The sequence below is a fragment of the Rhineura floridana genome, chromosome 1 (assembly GCF_030035675.1).
Source record: "Rhineura floridana isolate rRhiFlo1 chromosome 1, rRhiFlo1.hap2, whole genome shotgun sequence".
Lineage (NCBI taxonomy): Eukaryota > Metazoa > Chordata > Lepidosauria > Squamata > Rhineuridae > Rhineura > Rhineura floridana.
In genome coordinates this window covers 322,072,342-322,098,039 of record NC_084480.1, presented here as the reverse complement: position 1 = coordinate 322,098,039, position 25,698 = coordinate 322,072,342, and the positions used below count along the sequence as shown (strand labels likewise).

The 25,698-nt window shown below is 46.5% G+C and overlaps 1 protein-coding gene across 7 annotated transcripts in view; it reads left to right on the top strand.

The window, feature by feature from the left end:
* Positions 1 to 25,698, top strand: part of MROH1 (maestro heat like repeat family member 1) — a 68,525-nt gene that overhangs the window by 4,987 nt on the left and 37,840 nt on the right. For 6 of the 7 annotated variants that reach the window (XM_061607194.1, XM_061607193.1, XM_061607192.1 and 3 more), the window contains exons 3-11: positions 10,150 to 10,295; positions 10,909 to 11,040; positions 11,405 to 11,567; positions 13,439 to 13,537; positions 15,774 to 15,931; positions 17,330 to 17,470; positions 20,582 to 20,674; positions 21,137 to 21,215; positions 25,175 to 25,288. In XM_061607194.1, the coding sequence (XP_061463178.1) occupies positions 10,150 to 10,295; positions 10,909 to 11,040; positions 11,405 to 11,567; positions 13,439 to 13,537; positions 15,774 to 15,931; positions 17,330 to 17,470; positions 20,582 to 20,674; positions 21,137 to 21,215; positions 25,175 to 25,288 (1,125 nt within the window). The remainder of the gene's footprint in view (positions 1 to 10,149; positions 10,296 to 10,908; positions 11,041 to 11,404; positions 11,568 to 13,438; positions 13,538 to 15,773; positions 15,932 to 17,329; positions 17,471 to 20,581; positions 20,675 to 21,136; positions 21,216 to 25,174; positions 25,289 to 25,698) is intronic. The other variant, XM_061607196.1, reaches the window with a different exon arrangement.

Sequence of the window (25,698 nt, the reverse complement as noted above, 5' to 3'; positions counted from 1 at the left end):
TAGGTTAGTCTGTTGTATTCTTCCAGCTTTTATAATTGCAAAGCTGTTCTGGTCAATGTTATCCTAAAAAGGTTAATTTGGAACCACCTTCTTTTCTGTTTTTCTATGTTTACTCAAAAGAGCTGATTCACCCCTCACGTGGAGATAAATTGAGTTTGCCTTGGAGCCTGTTCGTGATGGGGGAAGGGGGAAGGGGAGCAGTGGCAAAAATCAATTCCCACATGACAAATGTTTGTAACTTCTCATTTTATTGGCCCAGTGTATTGTAGTTCTTGTAGAACAGGGGTTCACCACCTTGGTGCCTGTGGGCACAGTGGTGCCCTTGAGGTCTTTCCTTGGTGCCTGCAGAATCTCTTGCGAGGTCCCCTCCCAATCTGTGAGGGTGGCTGCCTCTGTCTCCCTTGGAAAGTACATAGAGCTGAAGGAGGAGGAAGTCAGAAGAGTGACACTCTTTCCTACTTCCTGTTCTGTGCTTTCAAAACTCATGTTCATTCTAATAAACATGACTTTTACCCAGATTCCTTGAAAAAGTGAAGTGTGTCTCCCCCCCCCACACTTTTCTCTCTGGAGAGGGGCCTGATCTAAGGCGGTAGGGGAGAGAAATGACCAGGGAGGGTGGTGCCCACAGCACTCACTCAAAAACTCAAATATGCCTAAAAAGGTTTGGTGATCCCTCTTGTGGAAATAATGTTTATCATAACTGATGAGTACTTCCTATAGTTCATCTGCCCGCCCGCCCCTTCATGGTCAGTTCACGTACTGTTTCCAAAGTCTGCTTTGAGTTTTGCCCTCCATAGATGGGACCTGGGATCTTTGTGGGGTCAGGGAAGCTTTGTGCTGTCTTGTTCAGCCGGTTATAATACTTGGCTTCCTTCCTGCTGCATCCTCAGCTATTTTGAGGTTGCCAACTGAAAGCTTTTTATGTAGCCTCAGTGAAGTTGACAACTTTAATAAATAGGCTAATTTAACTTTGGACCCTGCAAGGATGGTGCCTCCCTTTGCATGTGTCTGATTTCTTATTTCCTCCCCATCCGCCCCGTAAGCATGTGACCAAACATCAAATGGCATGTTCAGTCCTAAAGATAATTTCCTTCTGCACTACAAAGTGATGCTCAAACTGGCAGTGGGTGAGAGATAATCCCCCCCCAAAAGGTTCTGCCTCTCTGATACTCTTGAGCAGAGAAGATGGAGCCAACAGTTGAGGGAATGAATAAAAAGCTGGAAAAGAAATTGGCTAAGAAAACCAGACTAGCATAACGATTCACGTTTAATGATGTCTGGCCAGCCTGTGTGTGATTTTGTATTCTCCATTAATGCAGTACATGCATGAATGCGTCAGAAGATCAAATGTGTGTTGAGCTCTCTCTAGAGCCAGAACCAAGTAGGGAATATGTATTCAGTATGCAGGAAGTGCCTGGCTTTGCATTTTCTGTTTAGGAACAGAATATGACAGATTTCATGCAGCATAGGTGCTGCAGTCTAGCAATATTCCTGTTGGGAAGCTGGTGGGAAACATGGCCCAGGCTCCAAATTTTGGTAGAAGATGTCTTGGAAATCATGCAGGCAGGAAAACACCTGGCTGATGTGCCCTGAAGTAGCAAAATATCCTTGTCAGGTGCCTCCTGGCAATGTTGAGGGTTAACAAGTCATTTGAAAGTGACTGGGAAATTGTCAGCGGTTGGTCTGTGCCCTGCAGAGGCAGACAGTGGACACACACGCCATGCTTGCTTCTTAAGCCAACTCTTGATAGACTGATCAGATAATCTCATCTCACTTTATTTATTTTGCTGCCTCTTGTCTGAACTGGTTTCATGTCTTCAGAGTGTGAGGAGATGAAGACCTTGTGCCACACAGGATCATAGAATAGTAGAGTTGGAAGGGGCCTATAAGGCCATCAAGTCCAACCCCCTGCTCAAGGCAGGAATCCAAATCAAAGCATTCCCGACGGATGGCTGTCCAGCTGCCTCTTGAAGGCCTCCAGTGTCGGAGAGCCCACCACCTCTCTAGGTCATTGGTTCATGGTCACTGAAAGCCATCCCTGCTTCTTCTCTGGGCCGGGCCCTTCAGCAGACTCTGCATCATGCCAAACACTTCCCTATATCCACAAGAAAATGTTTGTTTTTTTAAATAAACTTTGGTTCCTGGGCTGCCAGATTCTGTGCATGGTACACTCCGGTGGCATTCCATGTCAGTCCCCTTAGTGTCTGACGCGTCTCATGTACTAAGTGGCTGTGGGTGTTTGGCATGCAGATGCAAAAGGCGGATGTTTCTTCAGCATCTGCTGCAGCCTGTCCTGGACTGCAGCTGATACCTGAGCTCCCTGCAGAGCACATGGAAAGCTTTCTGCTGTTGATGGAGCTTATTAGCATTCCTGACCTTTAGCAATGAATAATCTTGCAACCAGTTTCAGCTTCTGCGAAACATGCCATTCTCTCCAGCTGCAGCTGACCTCTTTAAAGGAGAGCAACTGGGCTATGTGACTTCAGTGCGCTGATGGAAGAAGAGCCTGGCTGCTGGATCAGACAAATGGCCCAAGTAGTCCAGCAGTCTGCTTTTTCCAGTGGTCCCCAGTGGGCAACCCACAAGCAGGAGCTGAGTGCACCAGCACTCTACCCCCTTGAGACTCCCACCAGCTGGTGTTCAGAGGCATTTACTGCCTCTCTATGAAAGAGATGCAAGGATGACAGATTCATTCATGGAGGAACCGTATGATGAAGAATCAGAAATGTTAGAATGTGAGGTGAAAGCTGCTCTTAAAATACTTGGAAGAAACAAATCACCAGGAACAGAGGGCATACCAATAGAGCTGCTACAAGCTACTGGGACTGAATCTGTCCAAATTTTGACAAAAATTTGTCAAGAAATAAGGAGAACTTAACAATGGCCCACAGACTGGAAGCGTTTAATATACATCCCAATTCCAAAGAAAGGGGATCCCAGGGAATGTAGTAATTATCGAAGTATTGCCACAATATGGCCCTAGCAGACTGCCCTAAGGCCCAGCAGCCCAACTTCCTGCTCAGATGTGCGGAGGAGGAGCTCAGTTGCAGAGAGAGGCAATCCGCTTGAGTTCAGCTCTGGGTGTTGCTGATTTCCCTTCTACCACCTGCTGCCACGGGTGTGCATGCAGTAGATAAGCTATGAGGGTGGTGGTGGTTTGATTTGAGAGGAAGAAGTGGTTAATTCTGAGAGCTTGGAGTGATCCCGTGGAGGGTGGAATATTTTCTGTAGCACGCTTAAGTCTTTGTATGGAGCTGTGTATCTCAGCTGGTATATCATCCAGGGTGAACCCAAATAATTAGCTGGATCTTTGCATCCCTTGTCGTGGTGGTGGTGCATGGGAAGAGGGAATGATGCTTCCAACCCTGAGACCAGACTAGAGCATCTTCTGTGCTGCTTATCATGTTCTGCAGCTTGGAATTCTTTTTTTTTTTTTTTTTTCAATAATTTTTATTCAGATTTTCATAAAACATACAAGACAAAATCATAAAACATTCAAAGACAAAAAACAAAATCAAAAATAGTTAAACAAAAAGAAAAAAAGAAAAAAAAAAACAAAAATAAAAATAAAGAGTAAAATATTGACTTCCCATTTGTCAAAGATCAAATCAGTTATAAGTCTATAATATATAACAATCCTGTCTCTTAAGTCATATTATAAAATCACTTTCCTCCAGTAGTTATCTTACTTAATCATCAAATCTCATAAACATTACTTTATTCTTTCCACAAAAAGTCAAAGAGAGGTTTCAATTCTTTAAGAAATATATCTATCAATTTTTTTTTCCAGATAAGCATATCGATTAATCCATCTCATTACTAATTATGATAATCTTATTGTCATAACCATAGTCAAAATAAACATTTCAATTAATCCATCACATCAGAATCTGTTAGGTTCAATAATTTCAGTAGCCATTGTTCTATTATCTCTATTAGTTCCATTTTCCATCTTCCATCTTCAGTAGTCTTGTTAAGTCCAGTAATTTCAATATCCAATCTTCCATTATCAGTATTCCATAATAATCTTGCTGTCAAAGCCATAGTCATATAGTAAGAGTCTGATGGGGATTACCTCTATCCCAAATATTTTCTTGCCATCCATTCTGAATAGGTTGCTGAAATACTGCTGTAAAATCATATCTCTGTTCTTTTTTTCAAAATACACTGGGTCATCTCTTAAAAGTTTTTCCATTGTCACATGGCTGCAGTTAATTCCATAGATTTTCTCTATATTGGGCTCCATCACATCATTCCAGTCCAGAAGATTATCCATGCCATTGATAACTTTATCTCTAGAATCTTCATTCATTTCTTCAGAGATAACATTGAGTTCCAAACAATAGATTTTATTTCTAAAGTCCATAGACTCCAAATCTTGTTCCTGTTCCACGTTGGTTCCAATCTCCGGGATCTCCTCTCTCACAGGGACCCCTATTCCAGTCTCCAGGGTCACCTCTCTCACAGGGACCCCTGTTCCAATCTCCGGGGTCTCCTCTCTCACAGGGACCCCTTCCAGGGTCACCTCTCTCACAGGGACCCTTATATCTTTAATCTCCTGCTTCATTTTACTCAATTCAATTTTCATTATCTCAATCTCATCCATTATTTTCTGAAACATAGTTATTTCCAGATTTTCAGCCACTTTCTTAATTGCCATTTTAAAAGAAAAATATAGGAAAACCACTTCTTATTTCAGCAACAATTGGGTTAATACTCCAAACTTGGTGACATCACAGTATAAACAGAGCAGACAGCCTTATCTCTCCAATAGTTAAGTAAACAAAATGCAGTTCCCAGGATCGAAACAATTAATGGCAATCGTCAAGAAACAGATTCGTCAAAATAAAATAGACCAAAAAGAGAGTAGTCTCAAAACAGTATAATATTTTTCAAAATAAAAATCTGGAATAGAAATCCCTCTTCTGTGTATATCTTTAGAATGCAAATCCAGGACAGCTTTTTGCAACAAAAACAGAGATAAGCTATTAATTAGTGCGTAGCAGAGAGAAGTTACGGCTCCCCAGTGAGATGTCAAAAACTGATCAATCTGGCAAATCTCTTTTAAACAGCAACAATTTAAGTCAAGTAAAAGAAAAATATAGAAAGAAGGGTGCTTGCCTGTTAGTGCGTTCTCTCTTAGAAGATAAGATGAACGTTCGCTTTATCAGATAGAGCTTGCTGTTGAAAATCCGTCCCACCTTCGTCGGCTGGACCTCGTCCCATAAATTAATGAGATCTGGTCGTCCCAACAAAAATAGGCTTTGAGGTTAATCTCTTCGTTTCTCCCTACCCGGGAGAAGTTTAATCAGTCAAAAAAAAAAGAAAAAACTGACTGATATATCTGAATAAGCTTCTTTTGAGGCAGGAGCCCGTCTCAAAAGCAGGCACAGGCTAAGTCACCCTTCCCGGCTGCAGCTTGGAATTCTTCATGGCAAACTCCCTGAGACTTAACCACAGCAGCTTGTCTCCCCTGGCAGACTGATTAAAATATGACTGAAGGCTGCTGTTAATCACCCTAGCTCATCAGTTGATCACAAAAGACGCAATTCTGCATCTTTCCATGTAGTTTGAATGAAAAAAGTAGGCCTTGGCTTACTTTTTGGACTCCTCCGCCCCGCCTTTCTGTGATGGGATCAAACCCAAAGTGCCCTAACAATAAAAACACAGATCAAAGAAGATAAAAATAACACGGCAGTGTAAAGTGTGGAAACCGTACCAACTGCAAGAGACCAATGTAGGTACCTTGCTCTCATTCTTAAGGTGATAGGACAGCTCTTGAATCAAAAAGGTTGGTTAGAGAGTGTGAGGATAAGTATATGAAGACAGAAACGTCTCTCCTCCCCATTAATAAACAACCTTAACATGTGCAAATAATGGAACTGACATAAGCTGATTTTCTGTGTTTTTGAAATTTGAGCTATGATGGTCTCATAATCTAACAATTGGCATCTTTGCTGCTGATTGTCTGAAGTTGCTTTTTATTTAATCTTGGATGCCATCTAAGTGTCCTAACAGAATAAGCTATGGATCTGTTTACAGATTGATATCTAATGCAACCTTTTCCAACCTGGTGCTCTCTGTATGTATTGGATTGCAGCTCCCAGGCAGCACAGCTGGAGGGTACGCAGTTAGTGAAAGTTGATTTAGTCTCCCATCTACCCCAGTGCCCCATGCTCTGTCTAAATTTCTGCATATGGGGATACTGCTACTTACTATAAGAACATAAGAGCCTTGCAGGATCAGGCCAGTGGCCCATCTAGTCCATCATCCTTTTCTCACAGTGGCCAGTGAGTTGCCCATATGGGAAGTCTGAAAGGAGGACCTGAGTGCAAATGTGCTCTCCCCTTCCACAGTTTCCAGCAACTGGTGTTCAGACGCATACTGCCTCCGATGTGGAGGAAAAGCAATGCTAATGGAAGAATAAATTCTTCCTTACTGTGTTCTTATCTCCAGCATTCCCCACCTGAATCTTGGGAGCATCGTCTAACTTGCACTGTGCTGTACCATTGTTAATTGAGAGCCCAAATTCACTAATGTTAACATAGGCAGTGATTTGTTACACCCAACATCCAAGAATATTTGCAGATGGCAGCAAGAAGGGTCTGTTCTCCCAAACATTTCTTGTTGTTTTGATAAGTGTCTTCTGCTTCTGTTAACTGTCTGTTGATGGAAACAACTTACAAATATTTGACAATATTTCCTTCTCTTTTTTTAAAAGGAAGATTTAATTGTATCTCAGTTCTAATATAGCATCTTATTTATAAGTTTTGGAAAAGACTTGGGTGGCAGCAATTGTCAATCCTCCCTCTTTAAATAACATAAATATAAATAATACAAATATGTTAAAACAAATTTAATAATAATAATGTGTTTTACCCCAGTTGGTTGCTCTGTTGCCCATTTAACACTAAGGTGAGCAGAATTGCACAAAATGCTCTTCAAGCGGAGGCATACACAAACCTTCTGCAAAGGTATTAACTTTTTAACCTCAACTGAATGCCAACCCTCCACTGATCTTTTGTGTGTGAACTTCCTGCTATGATGAAGATCTTCTCTGGGTAACTGCAAGCCAACCCTGGATTTCCTATAGGGAGCTAGAGCTCTCAGACACCATGGGTACCGAGGAAGATGCCTTATTATATTCCAAATCCAAATCTTTATTGATACGGTCAAAGACCAGCCGTAAAACAATATCCAATAATACATACATTTAACTAAAATGAACAAAGTTTTGTTCAATTTAAGATATTTTAAAACTATCAAATTATAAAACACCATGTGGGACCAGCAAGGTGCGTTGCTTTATTACTGCAGCGCAATATTTTGCAACTGGGAATGTAACAGAAGGGTCCACATCTGCTAAAAGATATTTTGTATATAATGCAGAGTCTCGGCCTGGGATTCGCTGGAGAAGAGGAGTAATAAATCGCTGTCTCAACTCATTGTAAAACTCACAATTTAACAGGACATGGTCGATGTTTTCTAAAGAGCCACTGCCACATGGGCAGACACGCTCTAGCAGTGGTATTTTTTGATATCTGCCGTTTAATAAGGCAGAGGGTAGAACATTGTATTTGGCCTTCGTGAATGCTTTTCTTCTTCTATAGTCCACTAAGATCCTCAAGTGATTCGCAGGCATATAGGGCGAGCTACGTGGTTCCCCAATTGTATTAATATGTCTAAAAGAGCGTTGATTTTGTATTATATTGAGTCAGACCACTGGCCTGTCTAGCTCAGTACTGCCTACTCTGGCTCGCAGCTGCTCTTCAGGCACGAGCTTTTTCCAGTCCTACCTGGAGACATCAAGGACCTTCTGCATACAAGGCAGATGCTGTACCACTGAGCCACAGCCCTTCTGTGTAAGGAAAGTGAATTGCACTTACAAAAAATGAGATCCAGCATCTTACATGGTGTCCCGATAAGAAGATACTGTCTAGATTTCTTCAGAATCCTCTTTGAATTTTACTGTCTTGATTGCTTCAGGATATGTTGTCTTCACTGGTGCTTCTGATATGACTTATTTGCTGCCTAGGAAATGGAGATTTAGACCTTTTGGAGGCCCATTGCGAATTGTTTGCAAGGCACTTTGAGGGTAAAGTTGCTTGCCTCTGTAGCAGTCTTGATGCCCCATCCACATCTACTGTAGTCCCCAATGAGGTGTCCAGTGCAACATCTTCTGCAACTTGGGAACGGTTTCAGTTGATGCGACCTGATGACGTAGACAAGGTGCTTGCGTTGATGTGGCCAGCAACGTGTCCTCTCGACCCTTGCCCTTCTTGGCTTATTAAAGCTTGCTAAGGGGGTTTGACCAAGTGTATCCAGGGTGTGGTGGAAGGCATCATTGTGGGAGGGAGTGGTTCCAGCTGCCCTGAAAGAGGCAATGATCCAGCTGCTCCTGAAAAAGCCCACCCTGGACCCATTGGTCTGTGACAATTACCGACCGGTCACAAATATCCCATTCTTAGGCAAGGTGATTGAGAGGATTGTGGCACAGCAATTGCAAGTAATCTTGGATGAAACATATTATCTTGATCCATTCTGATGTGGATTCAGGCCTGGTTATGAGGCTGAATGGGTGGGCCTTGGTTGCCCTGGATGACCTTTATTGGGAGAAGAACAGGGGGAGTGCGACCCTGTTACTCTTACTTGATCCGTCAGCGGCTTTTGATACCATTGACCGTGGTATCCTTCTGGGCCAGCTTGGTATTGGAGGCACTGTTTGACCGTTGTTTGGATCCTATCTCCAAGGTCGCTGTCAGAGAATAGCATTGGGTGACTGTCTTTCGGCTCCCTGACAGTTGTGCTGTGGGGTGTCATGGTACTGTCTTGTCCCCCATGCTGTTTAACATCCATATGAAGCCATTGGGAGCAGTCATCAGGAGCTTTGGGGCTAGGTGTCAGCAGTACACTGATGATACCCAGCTCTATTTCTCTGTGACATCTGAATTGGGAGAGGCTGTGCAGGCCCTGGATTGCTGCTTGGACTTGGTGGTGGGCTGGATGAGGGCCAATAAACTGAGTCTGAATCCTAGCAAGACAGTGACGCTGTGGTTTGGTGGTTCCTGAGTTCAGATAATTGGTCAGCTGCCTACTTTGGATGGGGTCATACTACCTCTGAAAGAGCAGGTCCGTAGTCTGGGGTTGTTCCTAGTTCCCTCTTTGTCGCTAGAGGTGACCTCAGTGGCTAGGAGTGCCTTTTACCCGCTTTGGCCGTTTCTGGAGTGGGATAGCCTGACCGCTGCTGAAAGAATTGCACTGGCTACCCATTTGCTACTAGGCCAAGTTCAAGTTTCTAGTTCTGGTGTACAAAGCCCTATGCAGCCTGGGTTCAGGCTACCTGAAAGACCGTCTTATCCCTTATATACCCAGTCGATCACTGCGCTCTGCAGGTGAGGGCCTCCTGGAGATACCATCTTATCAGGAGGTCCGTTCTGCACAACGTAGGAAGCAGACCTTTAGTGTAGCGGCACCGACCCTTTGGAACTCCCTCCCCTTAAATATTAGGCAGGCGCCATCTCTGCTATCTTTTTGACACCTATAGAAGTCCTTCCTCTTTCAACAATCCTTTTAAGTAGAGACCTTATCCCAGTCTGTGTTGGAATTGCTTTTTAAGATATTTTTAAAGCTGTTTTTTAAAAACTTTTGAAAGATGTTTTGTTCTAATGTTTTTAAGTCTTTTGTTTTTCAGATGCTTTAGAGTGCTTTTAGTGTTCTGGTTCACTGCCCTGGGCTCCTTCTGGGAGGAAGCCTTCCTGAACCTGAGTGCCGTGTGCTTGAAACAAGGGCTGGGTTTCAAAATGCTGTGTTTACCCCCAACGAGGCTCAGTTTGCACAACTTCAGGAAGGACTGCAAGGCTGGAGTGCTGTTCAGCTGGTACAGAGCAGGGAGCCAGGAGAGCCACTCCTGGCTCTGCAAGAGCAGCAGTGGTAGCGGTAGCTCTGTTTCCCTCTGAATGGATGCCTCCTTATGGAACTCCTTGGCGTAGGGAGTGTCCATGGAATGGGCCTGGCTGGATTACTGGCCCAGGAGGCGGTGGAGGCTCTGTCTGTCTGTCGGTCTTGTGTCCCCTGTCCAGGAGTTGGGGAGGAGGAACCAACTGAAGGGCTTGTGGAACTCCTCCCCAGTCCCTTTCCTGCCTTCTTCAGGGCTGGCCACGACTCTGATGGATGCCACGACTGATAAGGATCCGCTGGTCCATGAGCAAATCTTCACGGCTCTCTGCTACCTGGGAGGGACAGAGCCAGAAGAGATCTTGAATGCCTGCGAGGAGTATTTGCGGCAGCACGACAAGGTAAACTCTGGCAGTCTGGGCAGTGTGGCTGCATGTGCTTCTCCAGTGTGCCTACTGCGTACAGAGGGAATGGGGGCGGGGCGGTGGTGGAGCCATCCCTTCTCACACTGAGCCAGTGCAAGATGTGATTTGGATGTGATTTGGGCTGGGTGAGGGGGAAGAATTTGCATGTGGTGGCTGGATGCCTGCGGGGAGGAGCTTGAGGTAAAATGTCTCTTGCTAACTGCTGGAAGCCTTCCCCCAAACATTGGCTCTTAAAAGCTAGGGGCCCTGGTGCCTGGGACTGATCTGGGTCCAGGGCTCTTGTTCAAAAAAGTAGATGGTGCCTAGTGTTGGGGAGGGAGGGAGGAAGAGATAGGGATGAGGTATGAGTGAATTTCCTCTTTCACCCAGTCTTCTTCAGTAGAGACCTTATACCAGTCTGCATCTGTGTTTGAATTTGTTTTCACGGTGTTTAAAGACTTTTTAAAAAAAAGATCTTTTAAAGTGTGTTCTTAAGATGCTTTCAGTGTTTTGTTGCTTTTTCCTCCTCCTGGGAGGAAAGGCAGGATGTAAACTTGAGCACAGAAATGTCGCGATGACCTCTGCCCATTGTCTTCTTTTCCACTCTTAGTTGGCTTATCCGCACCGTATAATTATCCTGAGGGCCATGGAAGCGGTGGTGAGAAGCAGCCTTGCGCACCTTGACAAAAGCACAGCAAAGATAGTCATCTTCTTGGCATCCAATGAAATGACCAGATCAAAGGTATGGCTCCTTATGTGCCCCTGACTGGAGAGGCTCATCACTTAGCAGGTGGCCTTGACCATCTCCCTGGCAATCTCCTCCACCTGTAAGCTGTAAACATCGCCTTTATCCCGGGAAGCTGGTCTCGGCCTTTTTCTGGAGAAGCAGCACATAATCAATCTTTTTCTGAGGCCCGGGGATTCCTGCTCTCATCCTTGGCACCTAATGTCTGCTGCCTTCAGTTGAACTACACTGGAGCTGCCTGTGGGTAGTAGAGCTCCACAGTTCTCCTTTGGCCTGACTTGTCATGCAGCAGTCAAGGGCGTCTTCGTGTGAGGGAGCCGCAGGGATTGCAGTGGCAGCCGCTTCTTTCTGTTCGATTTAGGAAATAATCTTTGAGTGGCAGCAGGCGGCGAGCAATGTCCTTGTTGCTGTCGGGAGGCGTTTCATCAACAAGGTGATGGAGGAGGTGCTGACCAAGTTCCAGCCGGGCATCCTGCCTCACTACTTCATCATGCAGACCTTTGCCAACCTTTCTCTGGCGAACGGTACGTGGCTGCCTTCTCGGCTGGAGGAAGGGGGACAGGGCATGTTTGGGCACGGATGAGTTGCCTTGGCCTGGGGCTAGGGTGTGGGAGGGAGGCACAAACCTCCTGTGAGACAAGTGCCCCATGAGTGGGCCTGCCCTCTGAGGCACCCCCAGCCCCTCGTGGGCATCTTCTGTTGCAAGTTGCCTGGGAGGCTTTCTTGTGATGGCTCTAGGAACTAATACAGAAAGATTTTGGGAAGGAGAGGATGTCTGGGCCAAGCACAAAGGGTGTAACGGGGTGGGTGGGTATATAGGAGTCATGGGGCTGTCCTGGCTCCCCACAGCTCTGGCAAACACTTGAGCCCAGTTTGGTTCAGTATAGATTCCTCTTGCCAACAGAGTCTTGTATAGATAGGCTTAAATTGCTGCCCTGGGCTCCTTCTGGGAAGAAGAGTGGGATGTAAGTTTAAGGAACAAACGACAGCTTTGAGGGATGCTTTGAGTGTTCTGTGGAACTAAGCTGTCTAACTCTGTGGGCTACTGCCTTAATGGGGCAGGGGGTGGCATCTAACCACAGGACCTGGTATGCAGGGCAGATCCTGGTCCCTGGAGCCACAGCTGGGTGGACGGGCTGTCCTGCTCACCTTTGACCTGGGAGGTCACTGTTCAGGCTGAGGGGGGAAATGCAGGCAGCCATACTGACCCATGAGGAGGAAATCTAAATGGCGACAGCATTGTAAACTTTACCAAGGCCAATGGAAACTCACAAAGCAGCGAGTCAATCAAAATATTTATATTCCCCTTTTGGTCCCTCGGGGCAGCTCACAGCATCAATTAAACTGCATACAATCTGCAAAATGAAGACTAAGCAAATAAACTGAAAGCTAGATATGTAAATTGCAGAAGAAGGTTGGGGGGAGAGGCCAAAGGCAGCCCACAAACTCTGTGAGGAGGGAGATAGCTTCTGCTAGAGGTCCAGTTGGTCAGGGACACAAAGCAGGGGCTCTTACCTGGGTGGGTGGGCGAGCTTCTGTGGCAGAAAGGTGGTTCTTCAAGCCTCCTGGTCCCACGCCCTGGAGGGGCAACCAGTGCAACAAATAGCAGTTGCTGGTGTTCTGGTTCCACAGAACTGCCCTGCCATAATGCACCAAGCACAACTGAGCTGCTAGGTAGGCTTTGTGCTGAAAACTGCTGTCAGATCTAGCATCTGGTGCCAGCCTGGATTCGAGTATATGCTGATGGCGCCTGCCCAGGTGCCAGAGGGTCTCTTGCCATGTGAAGGGCTAATGTGTGTAGACCTGAGCTACTGCACTCCATGTGAAGAACCTAAGAAGAGCCTGGATGCTGGATCAGGCCATAGGGTCTAGCATCCTGTCCTCATGGTGGCCAACCAGATGCAAGCAGGACCTGAGTGCAACAACATTCTCCCTACTTGTGATTCCCAGCAGTTGGTGGCACCCAGAGGCATTCTGCCCCCAGCAGTGGAGGTGGGATGTAGCCATCGTGGCTAGTAGCTGTTGATAGTCTTATTCTCCATGAATTATGATGTAGAGCTGCCCCCTGAGCTATAGCAGCGGCAGCAGAAATGGGATGTTGTCAAATGAGCCTCTGAGCTATTACTCTGCTATAAAGCTTGGATATGCGTGGGCCACATACGCAGTGTGCGACTTGCTCAATTGCCAGCTGCCTAGGTATAGAAGGTTGCTGGTTGCCCGAGCCTTTAGGTGGGCCTGCCAGGCAGAGATGGTGGGAATTAGGGTACTCAAATGGGTCATGTTCCCCAGGCTGATGCTGTGGGCCCCAGAGCCTGCTCTAAATAAGAGCTCACTAAAGGGACTAGGATTTAATTTTTCCTCCTCCTTTAATTTGTTGTCTCCCCCCCCCCCCCAGTGTTTGGGATGGTGCCTTTCCTCAACTCCATCCTGGGGACCATGCTACCCATGCTGGCGATGGCCAAGCAGGACAACATGAAGTCTGTCTTCTGCTACGGTAAGACGACAGTCCTCTTCCCATTGGACTCTGCTAGTTCATGTGTCAGCTGTGGCTTTTTGTGTGCATGTTTGGGAGGGAGATGGGCAGAGAGGCCACAGCAAGGGCTGCCGCGTGCTCTGCAGCCACGTGAAAATGTGCAGGAGGTGATCTTGAGCCAAACACTGAAAGGCACTCAAGTTGGTTAATTAATTATGTCTTTCAAATGCCTCATAGCAGCCTTTACATTAAACGGCATTCCGTTCCCAACCATTCCAAAAAACAGAGAAAATAAATCTGCGGCATTCCCACCATCCGTGCATGAAGCTGGCACTAGATCTGGAAAGCTTCCAGCTGTTAAAACTCCTGCGAACCAAATTGCGCTCTGTCCCAATATAATAATTTCCAAGTTGTTCCTGTTGCAGACTTCTTGCCTGTGTCGATATTAATGGGGCATGACTTACACTTGTCTTTAGAGGGCTGTGTCTGAAGACACTGAACATCCAAGAGCTAAATCTTATTTTGTTAAGGATACTTGGACAGGAAGTATGATAAATAGGCCCTGTATTCCATCAGGTAGGAAAGGCATCATGGCTCAAGTTTTTTTGCTCAATAGTTGCACTCTTCATCTTGGAGGCTGCAGTCAGCTTACTGGGTTTGGTTGTTGGTATAATTGTGAAGACAGGACTCTTCGTCAACAGCATGATTGTCTGTGCATCTCTTAGTCTTCTAATTAGTGCAAAACTGTCAAAGAATGTGTTGCTAGGAACATATTTATTACTAATCATATGACTTATCTCCCTTGTTAAAAACATTTGCTGAAGTTGTGGAGTGTTTGAACTCCCCCCCCCTTTATGTGCTGAAGCTTGAATGGCCAGAACATTGCATCCATTACCCTTCCCTTCATTCTAAAAGTTGGATTTCTGGCATGAGTACTTAGCAAAACTGCTTGTCATGGTTCCTTATTAATTCCTATTGATCTGCTTACAAGTGCACTTTCTTGTATGTTTGGTTACGTGTTAGAACTTTTTAAAACACCTGTCTTAATCTCCATACCCCAAATCTGCAATGGAAGCAGGAAAAAAGTCACCACCAAAAGAACAGCTAGATGCCTTTGCTGGAAAACTCTTGAATGGACAATCCCTGCAGATGTAAAAGTTGTCTTTATAAAGCAGGGAGGGTTGTCCGGGAGTAGAGAGAGAGAATTGCTCTAGCTGCTAGTCTAGCTGTTGATGATTGGAAGGATGTCTGACAGAAGGCAAGAGGCCAGAACCCGGTACGCGTGAGCCAGCTCCTTTCCATAAGGCACCTCATGTAGAACATTTATGTAGCTGGATTCAGGATTCCTCATGACAATTTCTGGAATTTTTTTTCCTTCCTGCTAGAGTCCCAAAATCCTGGGTCCTTCCTTTACACCACACAAATCCTACACAAGGTGACTTGTGAAAAGATGCTCGTTCAAGTCTAGTGGTTTCTCCCTTAGCCATGCTGTTGATCAGCCTGCATTCGCAGTCGCCTGCTCATCCATAGTGCAACGAGCAGCGGGTGTGGGGCCTGCAGGAGCTGCGTTCTCCACATGTTGGGCTTGACATGCTGAACTCGCAGGCAAGAGACCTACCTTGTGATAACTGCTTTGCGCCAAGGGTTAAGAGGCGGGAAGGACTCCGCTGCACTCTTTCCCTCAGGGAAACTAAAGAGGAGCTAGTATTCCGGGACATCAAAAGAGCTTGGCTGTCGGATCAGACCAAAGGGGGACCATGGAGTCCAGGGCCAAGCAGATGCCCACTATGGGAACCCTGCAAGCAGGATCATAGCCAATCATAGAGTTGGAAGGGGCCTGTAAGGCCAAAGCATTCCTGACAGATGGCTCTCCAGCTGCCTCTCGAAGGCCTCCAGTGTTGGAGAGCCCACTACCTCTCTAGGTCATTGGTTCCACTGTTGTATGGCTCTAGCAGTTAGGAAGTTTTTCCTGATGCTCAGTCGAAATCTGGCTTCCTGCAACTTGAGCCCATTATTCCATGGAGAGGAGTGCAACAGTGCAACTCCTTACACTTCTGCTCCCCAGGATGTGGCATTCAGCAGCCTCTGGTCCTGGAGGTAGCTTGCAGCCGTCATGGTTAGCTGCCATTGATAGCTTTTACCCTCCGTGAATTTGTGTCATTCCTGTCTTTAAAATTGTCCTAAAACCTCCTCCCTCCCCGGCTGATTCAAGGGGGCTTTGTGTGGAGCTGTAACTGGCATGGAGTCTGTTGTGTAGCTTTGCAGTACTTCAGTGAGAGCATCCAGGAGTACATGGCAAACCTGGACAAGGCACCAGATCCGACCGTGAGGCGAGACACCTTCTCCAACGATATCTTCAGTGCCTACGAAGTGCTCTTCAACAGCTGGCTGCAGAGCCGGGAAGCCAAGGTGGGGGTGAGCTATCGAAATGGGGTTTGGTGGGAGAGAAGGGTCTCTTCCTCCTCTCTGCCCATTACTCTAGGCCATTCTCTGCCCTCTGGCTCTCCTTTCTGCCCCTATGACTGCTCCACCTTGAGTGTGTGTTGGTAATTTTTTTTTTAATGGGATTCGAGAATGACTGAGAAAATGAAATGAACAAATTGAATCTACAGGTTATCCAACTATCAGTCCACATCCCAGAATATAAATATTAATCAACATCCATCTGCAAGGCCACTGAGAAAGACTTTCCAGTCGAAACGCGTCTGGCCAGCATATCCACTTTGAATTCTCTGGGTATTGAGTTTTGCTACTAGGCCATTGCTCAGTAGTCAGTTTAGGATAACAGTTTGCTGCTGTTTTGATTTTCTTACCCTCTCTCTTGTGTGGACGTGGGTCCTGCATAGAATTTGTCCTTTGGCCGCTTCTGTTCTATTATGTGCACTCCTATGAGTATTTTTATTTGCCAGCATACACATTTGTATTAAAACATTTTATTTCTACATACATTACTCTCGACGTCTGTGTCTTAACTCTCTGGAGTAACACAGTGTACATGTTAAGGTAGATTTTAACTCTGCAGTGCTCCACCATGAGGCCACTGCCAACCCCACGGACAGCCCTGCCGCTCCACAGATTATGCTCAAAGCGGCTTGCATTAACTGGGGCACCGTCTGCCCCTCCCTCGCACATGGAACAAGTCTCTCTGCCATCCCCCAGTCCAGGGTGAGGTGCAGGACTTTCCTCTCCTTGCGCTGGTTGTATGAAGAGGAGAGGATATGGGGGGCCCTGGGAGGAAGGAAGCCTCCTGGGCAAAATGGTAGAGTCCTTAGATGGGGCCTGGAATGGCTGGGCTCAGTGAAAGAAAGGGTTGTGGGCTGGCAGGAAGGGAGGTTTGGTAGGGGAGAGTGCCTTCGCCCTGCTAGATTCTGGAGCTGTCACAGTCTGAATAAATCCTGGCTCTTTGCTGAGGTGGCTTATCTGGGAGCAGTGGTGTGGATCCTGGGAGTGCATGCAGTGGCTGGCTGTAAAGAAACAAAAACAACCCCTCCCCCACCCAGCTAGTGAGATTGGAAGAAGGGGCTGCTCTCGAAAAGATGCTCTTTAGCAAAGCAGCTGTCCAAGCTAGACTCTGGACTTGAAGGCAGCGCCTGCCACGCTCCATCTCTGGTGATGCCACTTCCCCGTATGGAGGCGGCTTCCCTCTGCCCTGTGTTTGGGGGAAAGGCTAATGACAGTCTGCATGAGCCATCTTCCTTGCTGCAGCAGAGCTGGGTTCAAAAAGACTGGGCTAGAGGGGCTTGTTCTGGTCATGGTTGACAGTGGTCGATGATGCCTTAGAAGGCCAGTGACCCTTCCTGTCCCTCTTTGCAGCTGAGGCTGGCTGTTGTGGAGGCACTTGGTCCTATGAGCCACCTGATGCCCACTGAGAAGCTGGAGGAGCAGCTCCCTCGCCTCATCCAGGGTATCCTGGCTCTCTACAGGAAGCCAGCAGAGGCCTACTATGTCTCCAAGGTAAGTGTGGGGTGAGGGATGCGCCGCATGGAGCACTGCTGTGCTTCAAGGGCCCGTGGGGAGTCCCTCTGTCCTTGGATGGGCACTTGGGTGTTGCTGCAACAGCTCATCACCCTTTCAGACTCCAGCTGTTGCCCTCCCTGTGCGCTGCCAAGACCTCTAGAAGCAGAGGCCACGCTGCATGTCCTCTTGCTGCCCAAGAAGTGTTGATCTAGTCCTGCCATGGCAGGATCTAGAGAGGCCGCTGGTGCAAGTGTGGCTTACTTCTTTCTTTTTTTTTTTTTTTCAATAATTTTTATTCAAATTTTCATAAAACATACAAGACGAAATCATAAAACATTCAAAGACAAAAAACAAAATCAAAAATAGTTAAACAAAAAAAATTAAAAAAAATAAAAATAAAAATAAAAAATAAAAAATAAAGAGTAAAATATTGACTTCCCATTTGTCAAAGATCAGATCAGTTATAAGTCTATAATATATAACAATCCTGTCTCTTAAGTCATATTATAAAATCACTTTCCTCCAATAGTTATCTTACTTAATCATCAAATCTCATAAACATTACTTTATTCTTTCCACAAAAAGTCAAAGAGAGGTTTCAATTCTTTAAGAAATATATCTATCAATTTTTTTTTTCCAGATAAGCATATCGATTAATCCATCTCATTACTAATTATGATAATCTTATTGTCATAACCATAGTAAAAATAAACATTTCAATTAATCCATCACATCAGAATCTGTTAGGTTCAGTAATTTCAGTAGCCATTATTCTATTATCCCTATTAGTTCCATTTTCCATCTTCCATCTTCAGTAGTCTTGTTAAGTCCAGTAATTTCGGTATCCAATCTTCCATTATCAGTATTCCATAATAATCTTGCTGTCAAAGCCATAGTCATATAGTAAGAGTCTGATGGGAATTACCTCTATCCCAAATATTTTCTTGCCATCCATTCTGAATAGGTTGCTGAAATACTGCTGTAAAATCATATCTCTGTTCTTTTTTTCAAAATACACTGGGTCATCTCTTGAAAGTTTTTCCATTGTCACATGGCTGCAGTTAATTCCATAGATTTTCTCTATATTGGGCTCCATCACATCATTCCAGTCCAGAAGATTATCCATGCCATTGATAACTTTATCTCTAGAATCTTCATTAATTTCTTCAGAGATAACATTGAGTTCCAAACAATAGATTTTATTTCTAAAGTCCATAGACTCCAAATCTTTTTCCTGTTCCACGTTTGTTCCAATCTCCGGGGTCTCCTCTCTCACAGGGACCCCTGTTCCAGTCTCCAGGGTCTCCTCTCTCACAGGGACCCCTGTTCCAGTCTCCAGGGTCTCCTCTCTCACAAGGACCCCTATGTCTTTAATCTCCTGTGTCTCCAAACAATAGATTTTATTTCTAAAGTCCATAGACTCCAAATCTTTTTCCTGTTCCACGTTTGTTCCAATCTCCGGGGTCTCCTCTCTCACAGGGACCCCTTCCAGGGTCACCTCTCTCACAGGGACCCCTATATCTTTAATCTCCTGCGTCATTTTACTCAATTCAATTTTCAGCTCCTTACAACCCTGTCGCAGGTTTTGTTTCGTTATCTCAATCTCATCCATTATTTTCTGAAACATAGTTATTTCCAGATTCTCAGCCACTTTCTTAATTGCCATTTTAAAAGAAAAATATAGGAAAACCACTTCTTATTTCAGCAACAATTGGGTTAATACTCCAAACTTGGTGACATCACAGTATAAACAGAGCAGACAGCCTTATCTCTCCATAGTTAAGTAAACAAAATGCAGTTCCCAGGATCGAAACAATTAATGGCAGTCGTCAGGAAACAGATTCGTCAAAAAAAAATAGACCAAAAAGAGAGTAGTCTCAGACAATATAATATTCTTCAAAATAAAAATCTGGAATAGAAATCCCTCTTCTGTGTATATCTTTAGAATGCAAATCCAGGACAGCTTTTTGCAACAAAAACAGAGATAAGCTATTAATTAGTGCGTAGCAGAGAGAAGTTATGGCTCCCCAGTGAGATGTCAAAAACCGATCAATCTGGCAAATCTCTTTTAAACAGCAACAATTTAAGTCAAATAAAAGAAAAATATAGAAAGAAGGGTGCTTGCCTGTTAGTGCGTTCTCTCTTAGAAGATAAGATGAACGTTCGCTTTATCAGATAGAGCTTGCTGTTGAAAATCCGTCCCACCTTCGTCGGCTGGACCTCGTCCCATAAATTAATGAGATCTGGTCGTCCCAACAAAAATAGGCTTTGAGGTTAATCTCTTCGTTTCTCCCTACCCGGGAGAAGTTTAATCAGTCAAAAAAAAAGAAAAAACTGACTGATATATCTGAATAAGCTTCTTTTGAGGCAGGAGCCCGTCTCAAAAGCAGGCACAGGCTAAGTCACCCTTCCCGGAAGTATGTGGCTTACTTCTTTCTGAAGTGCACAAAGCCTGTATTAGCTGGGCAAATCTTGTAATGCACCACGCTGCGTTAGGCATAGTACGTGGCCGTGGCCCAGAGCGCAGGCGTTCTGTGGCAGCCAAGAGCTCTGTGTAAGATGGGCAAAGAATGGTGGCAGTGGGGAGTTAAGGGGCAGGAAGAGGGAATCGGGGCCGTTCAGGAGAAGCTTTGCTGGAGATGTGAAGGGGGAGAATGAAGCGGCTTCACTGTCTGGGCGTACACAGCAGCAGTGCAGAAGGCAGGAATGGGAGAAGGGCACAGGCGATGGTGTTCAGTGACAGGGGAGGAAGGGCAAGGGGAGGAACTTGAGAACCTCTCCAGAGGGCGGCAGGCGAGGCTCCCCCAAGGCTCAGTCTCTCCCGAGTGGTGTTGCCAAAGCAAGGGTGAGATGCGTTTTTTGCTGCCTGGGATTTGGTGAGTGGATTTTGCATGGAAAGGGAGGCTGGCCCAGCAGCGTCTGCAACAGTACCGGGGGGGGGGAGGAAGAATGGAAGGAAACCTGTTCTGTTGCTAAAGCTGTTGTCAAATTAGGCTGCAGGTGCTGGTGGCTTCAGCTGGGTGTGAAATGCGAGAGTGGCGTGATCTGCCACTTGCCAAGAGGGTGATGCTAGCCCAGTGCTATGCTATGTTCTCCCTCCCTGAACAGAGTTTATGCCAGATCCTTGAAGCAGCAGTCAACGTAGGTAGCCGCACTTTGGACGCACAGCTGGACACCCTCCTCGGTGCCCTGCACCTCCAGGTAGGAAAGGGGGCTGGGAGGGCTAACTCTTTCGCTCTGCCTCTCCAGCCTAACCTGGGGGCCTGCAGACATTTGGACTACAACTCCCATCAGACCCAACCAGTGTAGCTGTGCTGGCTGGGCCTGATGGGAGTTGTAGTCCAAAATGTCTGTAGGCCCCCAGGCTGGGGAAGGGTGCTTCATCTCATTGTCAGGGTGGAGGTGTGGTTAAAGAGTTGGGATAGCACCAGGGAGAGCCAAGTTCAAACTCCTGCTCGGCCTAATGCTCACGGGGTGACCTTGGGACCCAGTCATCATCTCTCAGCCTAACCTACCTCCCAGGGTGGTGGTGACAATGCGGGTGGGGTGGGAGCTGTGCATTCCACTCTGAGCTCCTTGGAGGGTGAGTGGGGTAAAAATGGCTTGATGAATAAGCTGTGTAAAGAGTTCCTCACTGGACCTTTCCTCTCCCCTCTGGAGCAGATATGTGCCCCTCTTGATTCATCTCTGCCAGTCCAGCTGAAGAATCACAACGAGGTCCTTCGGTGCTTCACTGTGCTTGGTAAGAGCCCAGAGAGAATTGTGCTACACGCCTGTGAGATGGAATAATAATCGCTACGGACAGTCAGAAGACCTGTTTGTAACTTGCACTGTGTCATCTAAGCACCATGAATTCTGTCATTGCAATGCATGAACGTGGAACTGAATATCCTGAGTATCTTAAGAAACAAAGAAGGAAGGAAACAACTAGCTTTCTAGTCCAAAGACGGCCTTATGGGGAGCGTGTGGTGAAATACCAGGAGGAGGGGAACGGTTAGGGTTTCCACGTCTCCAGAGGTGGGACTTTGAGGCCATGCGTTGCTTTTTGTAAGTGCTGCATGTGATGTAAGGCAGAGTCTGTTTGCGTATGTTTAAGTTTGCTAATAATAGAGAGGGCTGGACTTCTGCTTCTCCTGGTGCAGAGCTTTCAGTTTGCCTGTTCTTAAAAGCACAGAACTTCCATGGCCACATCCTGATTTGTGGCTACTGCTGCCTGGGGTGTTTGTAGCCAAGGTAGCTATGGCCCAGGAAGAATGGTCTGCCCTGAAGGGAAAATAAAAGAACAAACTTTGGCAAAATAAATGCAAGTGGATAAAAAAGAATTTGAGGAGTACATTGTGAAAAACATAAAGACTACCAACAAAAAATTCTTTAAATATATTCAAAGCAGGAGACTGTCTAGGGAGGCAGTTGGACCCTTGGATAAGGAGATTGCAGAGAAGCTAAATGAATTCTTTGCATCTGTCTTCACAGTGGAAGATATAGGGCAGATCCCTGTGCTGGACTAACCTTTGTCGGAAGGGAGTCTGAGGAACTGAGGTAGATAGTGGTGATGAGAGATGAAATTCTAGGCTTAATAGAGAAAATAAAATAAAAACTGACCAGTCAGAGGTGGTTTGCTTTGATGGAAACTGCAGGAGGGGAGAGTTGCTCTCAGGTCCTGCGTGTGGCATTCCCAGTGGGGCAACTGGTTAGCCATGGGGAGAAGAGGATGCTGCAGTCGATGGGCTCCCTTTGGCCCGATGCAGCTTCAGGGTCCTTCTGGTGTTCTTATGAATGCACCCTCTAGCCCTGTTGCTGATGGCGTGCACGTATGCTTTTGTGTCTGATGATTCTGTCCTGTGGGGCTGGGTATAGGGTGGGGAGCTCCAGTGTGTCACTCGTGCTTGAGCAGGAGGGTGTTGCCAGCCGCAGGTGCCACAGTCCCTTGCAAACTTGTGGAGCTGAAAACTGTCTTTTGGCTTAGTCATGGTCAGGTGAATGTCTCTTGCATGAGTAGGGATGAGAAAGCAGCATGCTGAGCGATGCGGGCGGGCGCATGGTGTCGGAGGGAGGCCAGGAATGAAACGCGCAACTTCTTTTTTGGGTGCTTTGCATTGCAAATGTTGGCCTTTGTGCAGCACCTCCACCCACCTGCGGATCGGCCCTTGGCCCTCCTTGGGCCTGCTGTGCTTCACACCCTTCCCAATTTTGGAGTCTCTGCTGTGCTATAAATTGCAGGCCTCTCGAAGTCAGTCTTCAAGGGGCCATTTCTTGTTGGGATGGTGGTTTCTGGCAATATTTTGACACTGTAGAAGTGTGATTTCCTTTTCACTCTCTAGCTAACGTTTCTGTGAGGGAAGAGCTCTTGCCACCCCCCTCCTTTACTTCACTGATTATTTTGGCAAGGTTTTGCTAGCTTAGAGTGTCCTTCTAAGCTCTTTGCAGCGGCCTGTGGCTACAAGCAAGAAATATTTTTGGATATTAGTCTTGTTAAGCAGCGAGTGCTCTCTGTAGCCTCTGTGTGTCAGTACAGTTGAAGGAAGTGGTTGTGAGGCTGCTTCTCTGAAGAAATCCTCACTGGACCAAAAAGATAACTGTTGCCCAGTTGCTTACATCCCCCCCTTTTTGAGGCAAGGTGCTTAAAAGGGATGGGGGCTGCCCGTCCTCAGGTGCTGTTGGATTATCTAGACTAATTTCAGGTGAGCGTCTGAGCAGGAGTTTGACACTGAAACAGCCTTGGTTGCCCTGATGGATGACCTCTGTCTGTCAAGGCAGGGGAGTCTGTCCATGCTGATTCTCTTGGATCTTCCAGTAGCTTTTGAGACCATTGATCATGGTGTCTGACTGAGTTAATTCAGGGGTTGGGAGACAATGGAGTGGTGGCTCCCCCCTAACCCTCACCTGCAGTGTCTGTTCCAGAAAGATGTATTGGGGAGATTTCTGCTCAGTCCTCTGGCATTTCTAGCTGAGGGGGTTTGCAAGGCTCCATTGTATTCCCCCCCTTCCCCCATCGTCACTGGTGAGGTCCTCTGGAGATTTGGAGTGAGGTGTCATCAGTACGCAGATGATGATGATGATGCCCAGCTCTCTTCTGCTTGCCATCTGAGTCAGGTGAGACTTTGCATGTGCTGAACCAGTGTCTGGACTTGATCATGGGCTGGATGATGGCCAGTGAACTGAAGTTGGATCCTGACAAGATGGAGGCACTGAGGGTTGGTGATTTCCAGGTCTGGAATGTTGATATATTACCTGTTCTAGAGGGGGTCGCTCTCCCCCAAAGGAGCAGGTGTGTAGGTGGGGGTTGGGGGCGGCGGCAGTGCTCCTTGATCCATAGTTGTCACTTGAGGCCTCATTGGCTTAGAACACATCTGCTGTGGCCTTTCCTAGATAGGAATAGCCTGGCCATGCCAATCCATGCTCCAGTAATCCCCCAGGTTGAATTACTGCAATGCATTGTATATGGGATTGCCCTTGAAAATAGTTCAGAATCTAGTACTGCTTTGTTGTTATGTGCCTTCCGGTCGATTTCGACTTATGGTGACCCTATGAATCAGCGACTCCAAGAGCATCTGTCGTGGACCACCCTGTTCAGATCTTGTAAGTTCAGGTCTGTGGCTTCCTTTAGGGAATCAATCCATCTCTTGTTGGGCCTTCCTCTTTTTCTACTCCCTTCTGTTTTCCCCAGCATTGTTGTCTTTTCTAGTGAATCGTGTCTTCTCATTATGTGTCCAGAGTAGGATAACCTCAGTTTCATCATTTTAGCTTCTAGTGACAGTTCTGGTTTAATTTGTTCTAACACCCAATTATTTGTCTTTTTCGCAGTCCTCGGTATCCTAGTACTACCACTACTAAATAATTTTGTTGCTAAAATGTTGGCTTGTTTAACTAGATGGAGCTACATAATGTCAGTTCTGAAGGATCTGCATTGGCTGCATATTTACTGGTGAGGCCAATTTGAGATCCTCTGAACAATATTTGAAGGAGCACTTTCTCCTGTACCAATTTGCCCATGATAATTGAAGGCGGACAGTCTCGGTGTTCCATGCTTAGGTGAAGCAGAAAAGAGAAGGCCTTTTCTGGAGGGCCTCCCAGGGAGAGGAATGTCCTCCCAAGGGCGGTATGTCAGGCACCAGCTCTGTACACTTTTAAAACCTCCTTATTTGCCCAGGCTTTTAAAATGATGGTATTTTTAGCTGGCTCAATTTATGTAGTTGTACATTTCCTTATATACTGCCCTGAAAAATATACTTTGAATTAAGGGTGGCTTATTTCAAGGCTATGTTTGTCTTCTGTGTTGTGACTTGGGGTCGTTAATGCTGGCAAATGGCCTGCCTAGGAATACCCAGACGCTAAGCCAGCAAACTCCTTCCCTCGCCCTGCCCTGTCATTTCGCCCATTTGTGAAATGTGCTCCTTTCAGCTTCCTCAGGGCCACGGGCTTCACTCCCAACCCAGTGCATGAAATTGGCCGGCCGTGACTTAAAATTAAGAAGTCGGACTTTGGCACCTGGCCCACTCTCTTTGCAGCAGTTCTGCCCTAGGCCATTACGTGACCACTGATCCTGGGTCGAAGCATGAGGGTGGTGCGGCCAGATGAAAATCCCCTTATGTGGCTGCCTGGAAAGCCTTTTAGATGTCCGGCAACAGCTGGCAGTGTCTAGGGATGCTTGTCCTCTTGCGCACATGATGCTGACGGTGTCTTGGCTTTGATCTCTTGCAGCCTCTTCGTTCCCAGACCGTTTACTTGGCTTTCTCCTTCCAAAGCTGGAGATGGGCAGTGAAAAGACACGGGTGGGAACCCTCACCATCCTGCGGCAAATCATCAACAGTGCCTGTAAGTGAGGGGGGCTGGAGGAGCAGCTCTTGCCAGGCCCACCCCTGCACTTCCAGGGCTTGTGGGCAGACCCTTGCAAGTTGAGCCCCCGGCCCCTTGGGACCCTCTGAGCGCCCAGGCCAAGGACTGGGCCCCAACCGTAACCCCCAGCTCACACTTACACTGCCTGTGCTTTGGCTTCCGCTGTTGCAGTTTGACTCCTCCTGCTTGGCAAGGCGGCCTGGTGTCCTCGGATGTTTTGGACTCCAGTTCCCATCGCTTCTGACCATTGGCCTTGTTGGCTGGGGATGATGGGAGTTGGAGTCCAAAACATCTGAAGGGCAAAAGGTTGGGCGAGGCTGGGACTGAGCTAGCTTGTAGCTGGCCGCCACTCATCTACTTCAAGCCTAAGCCATGTTTGGCTTCTAGGT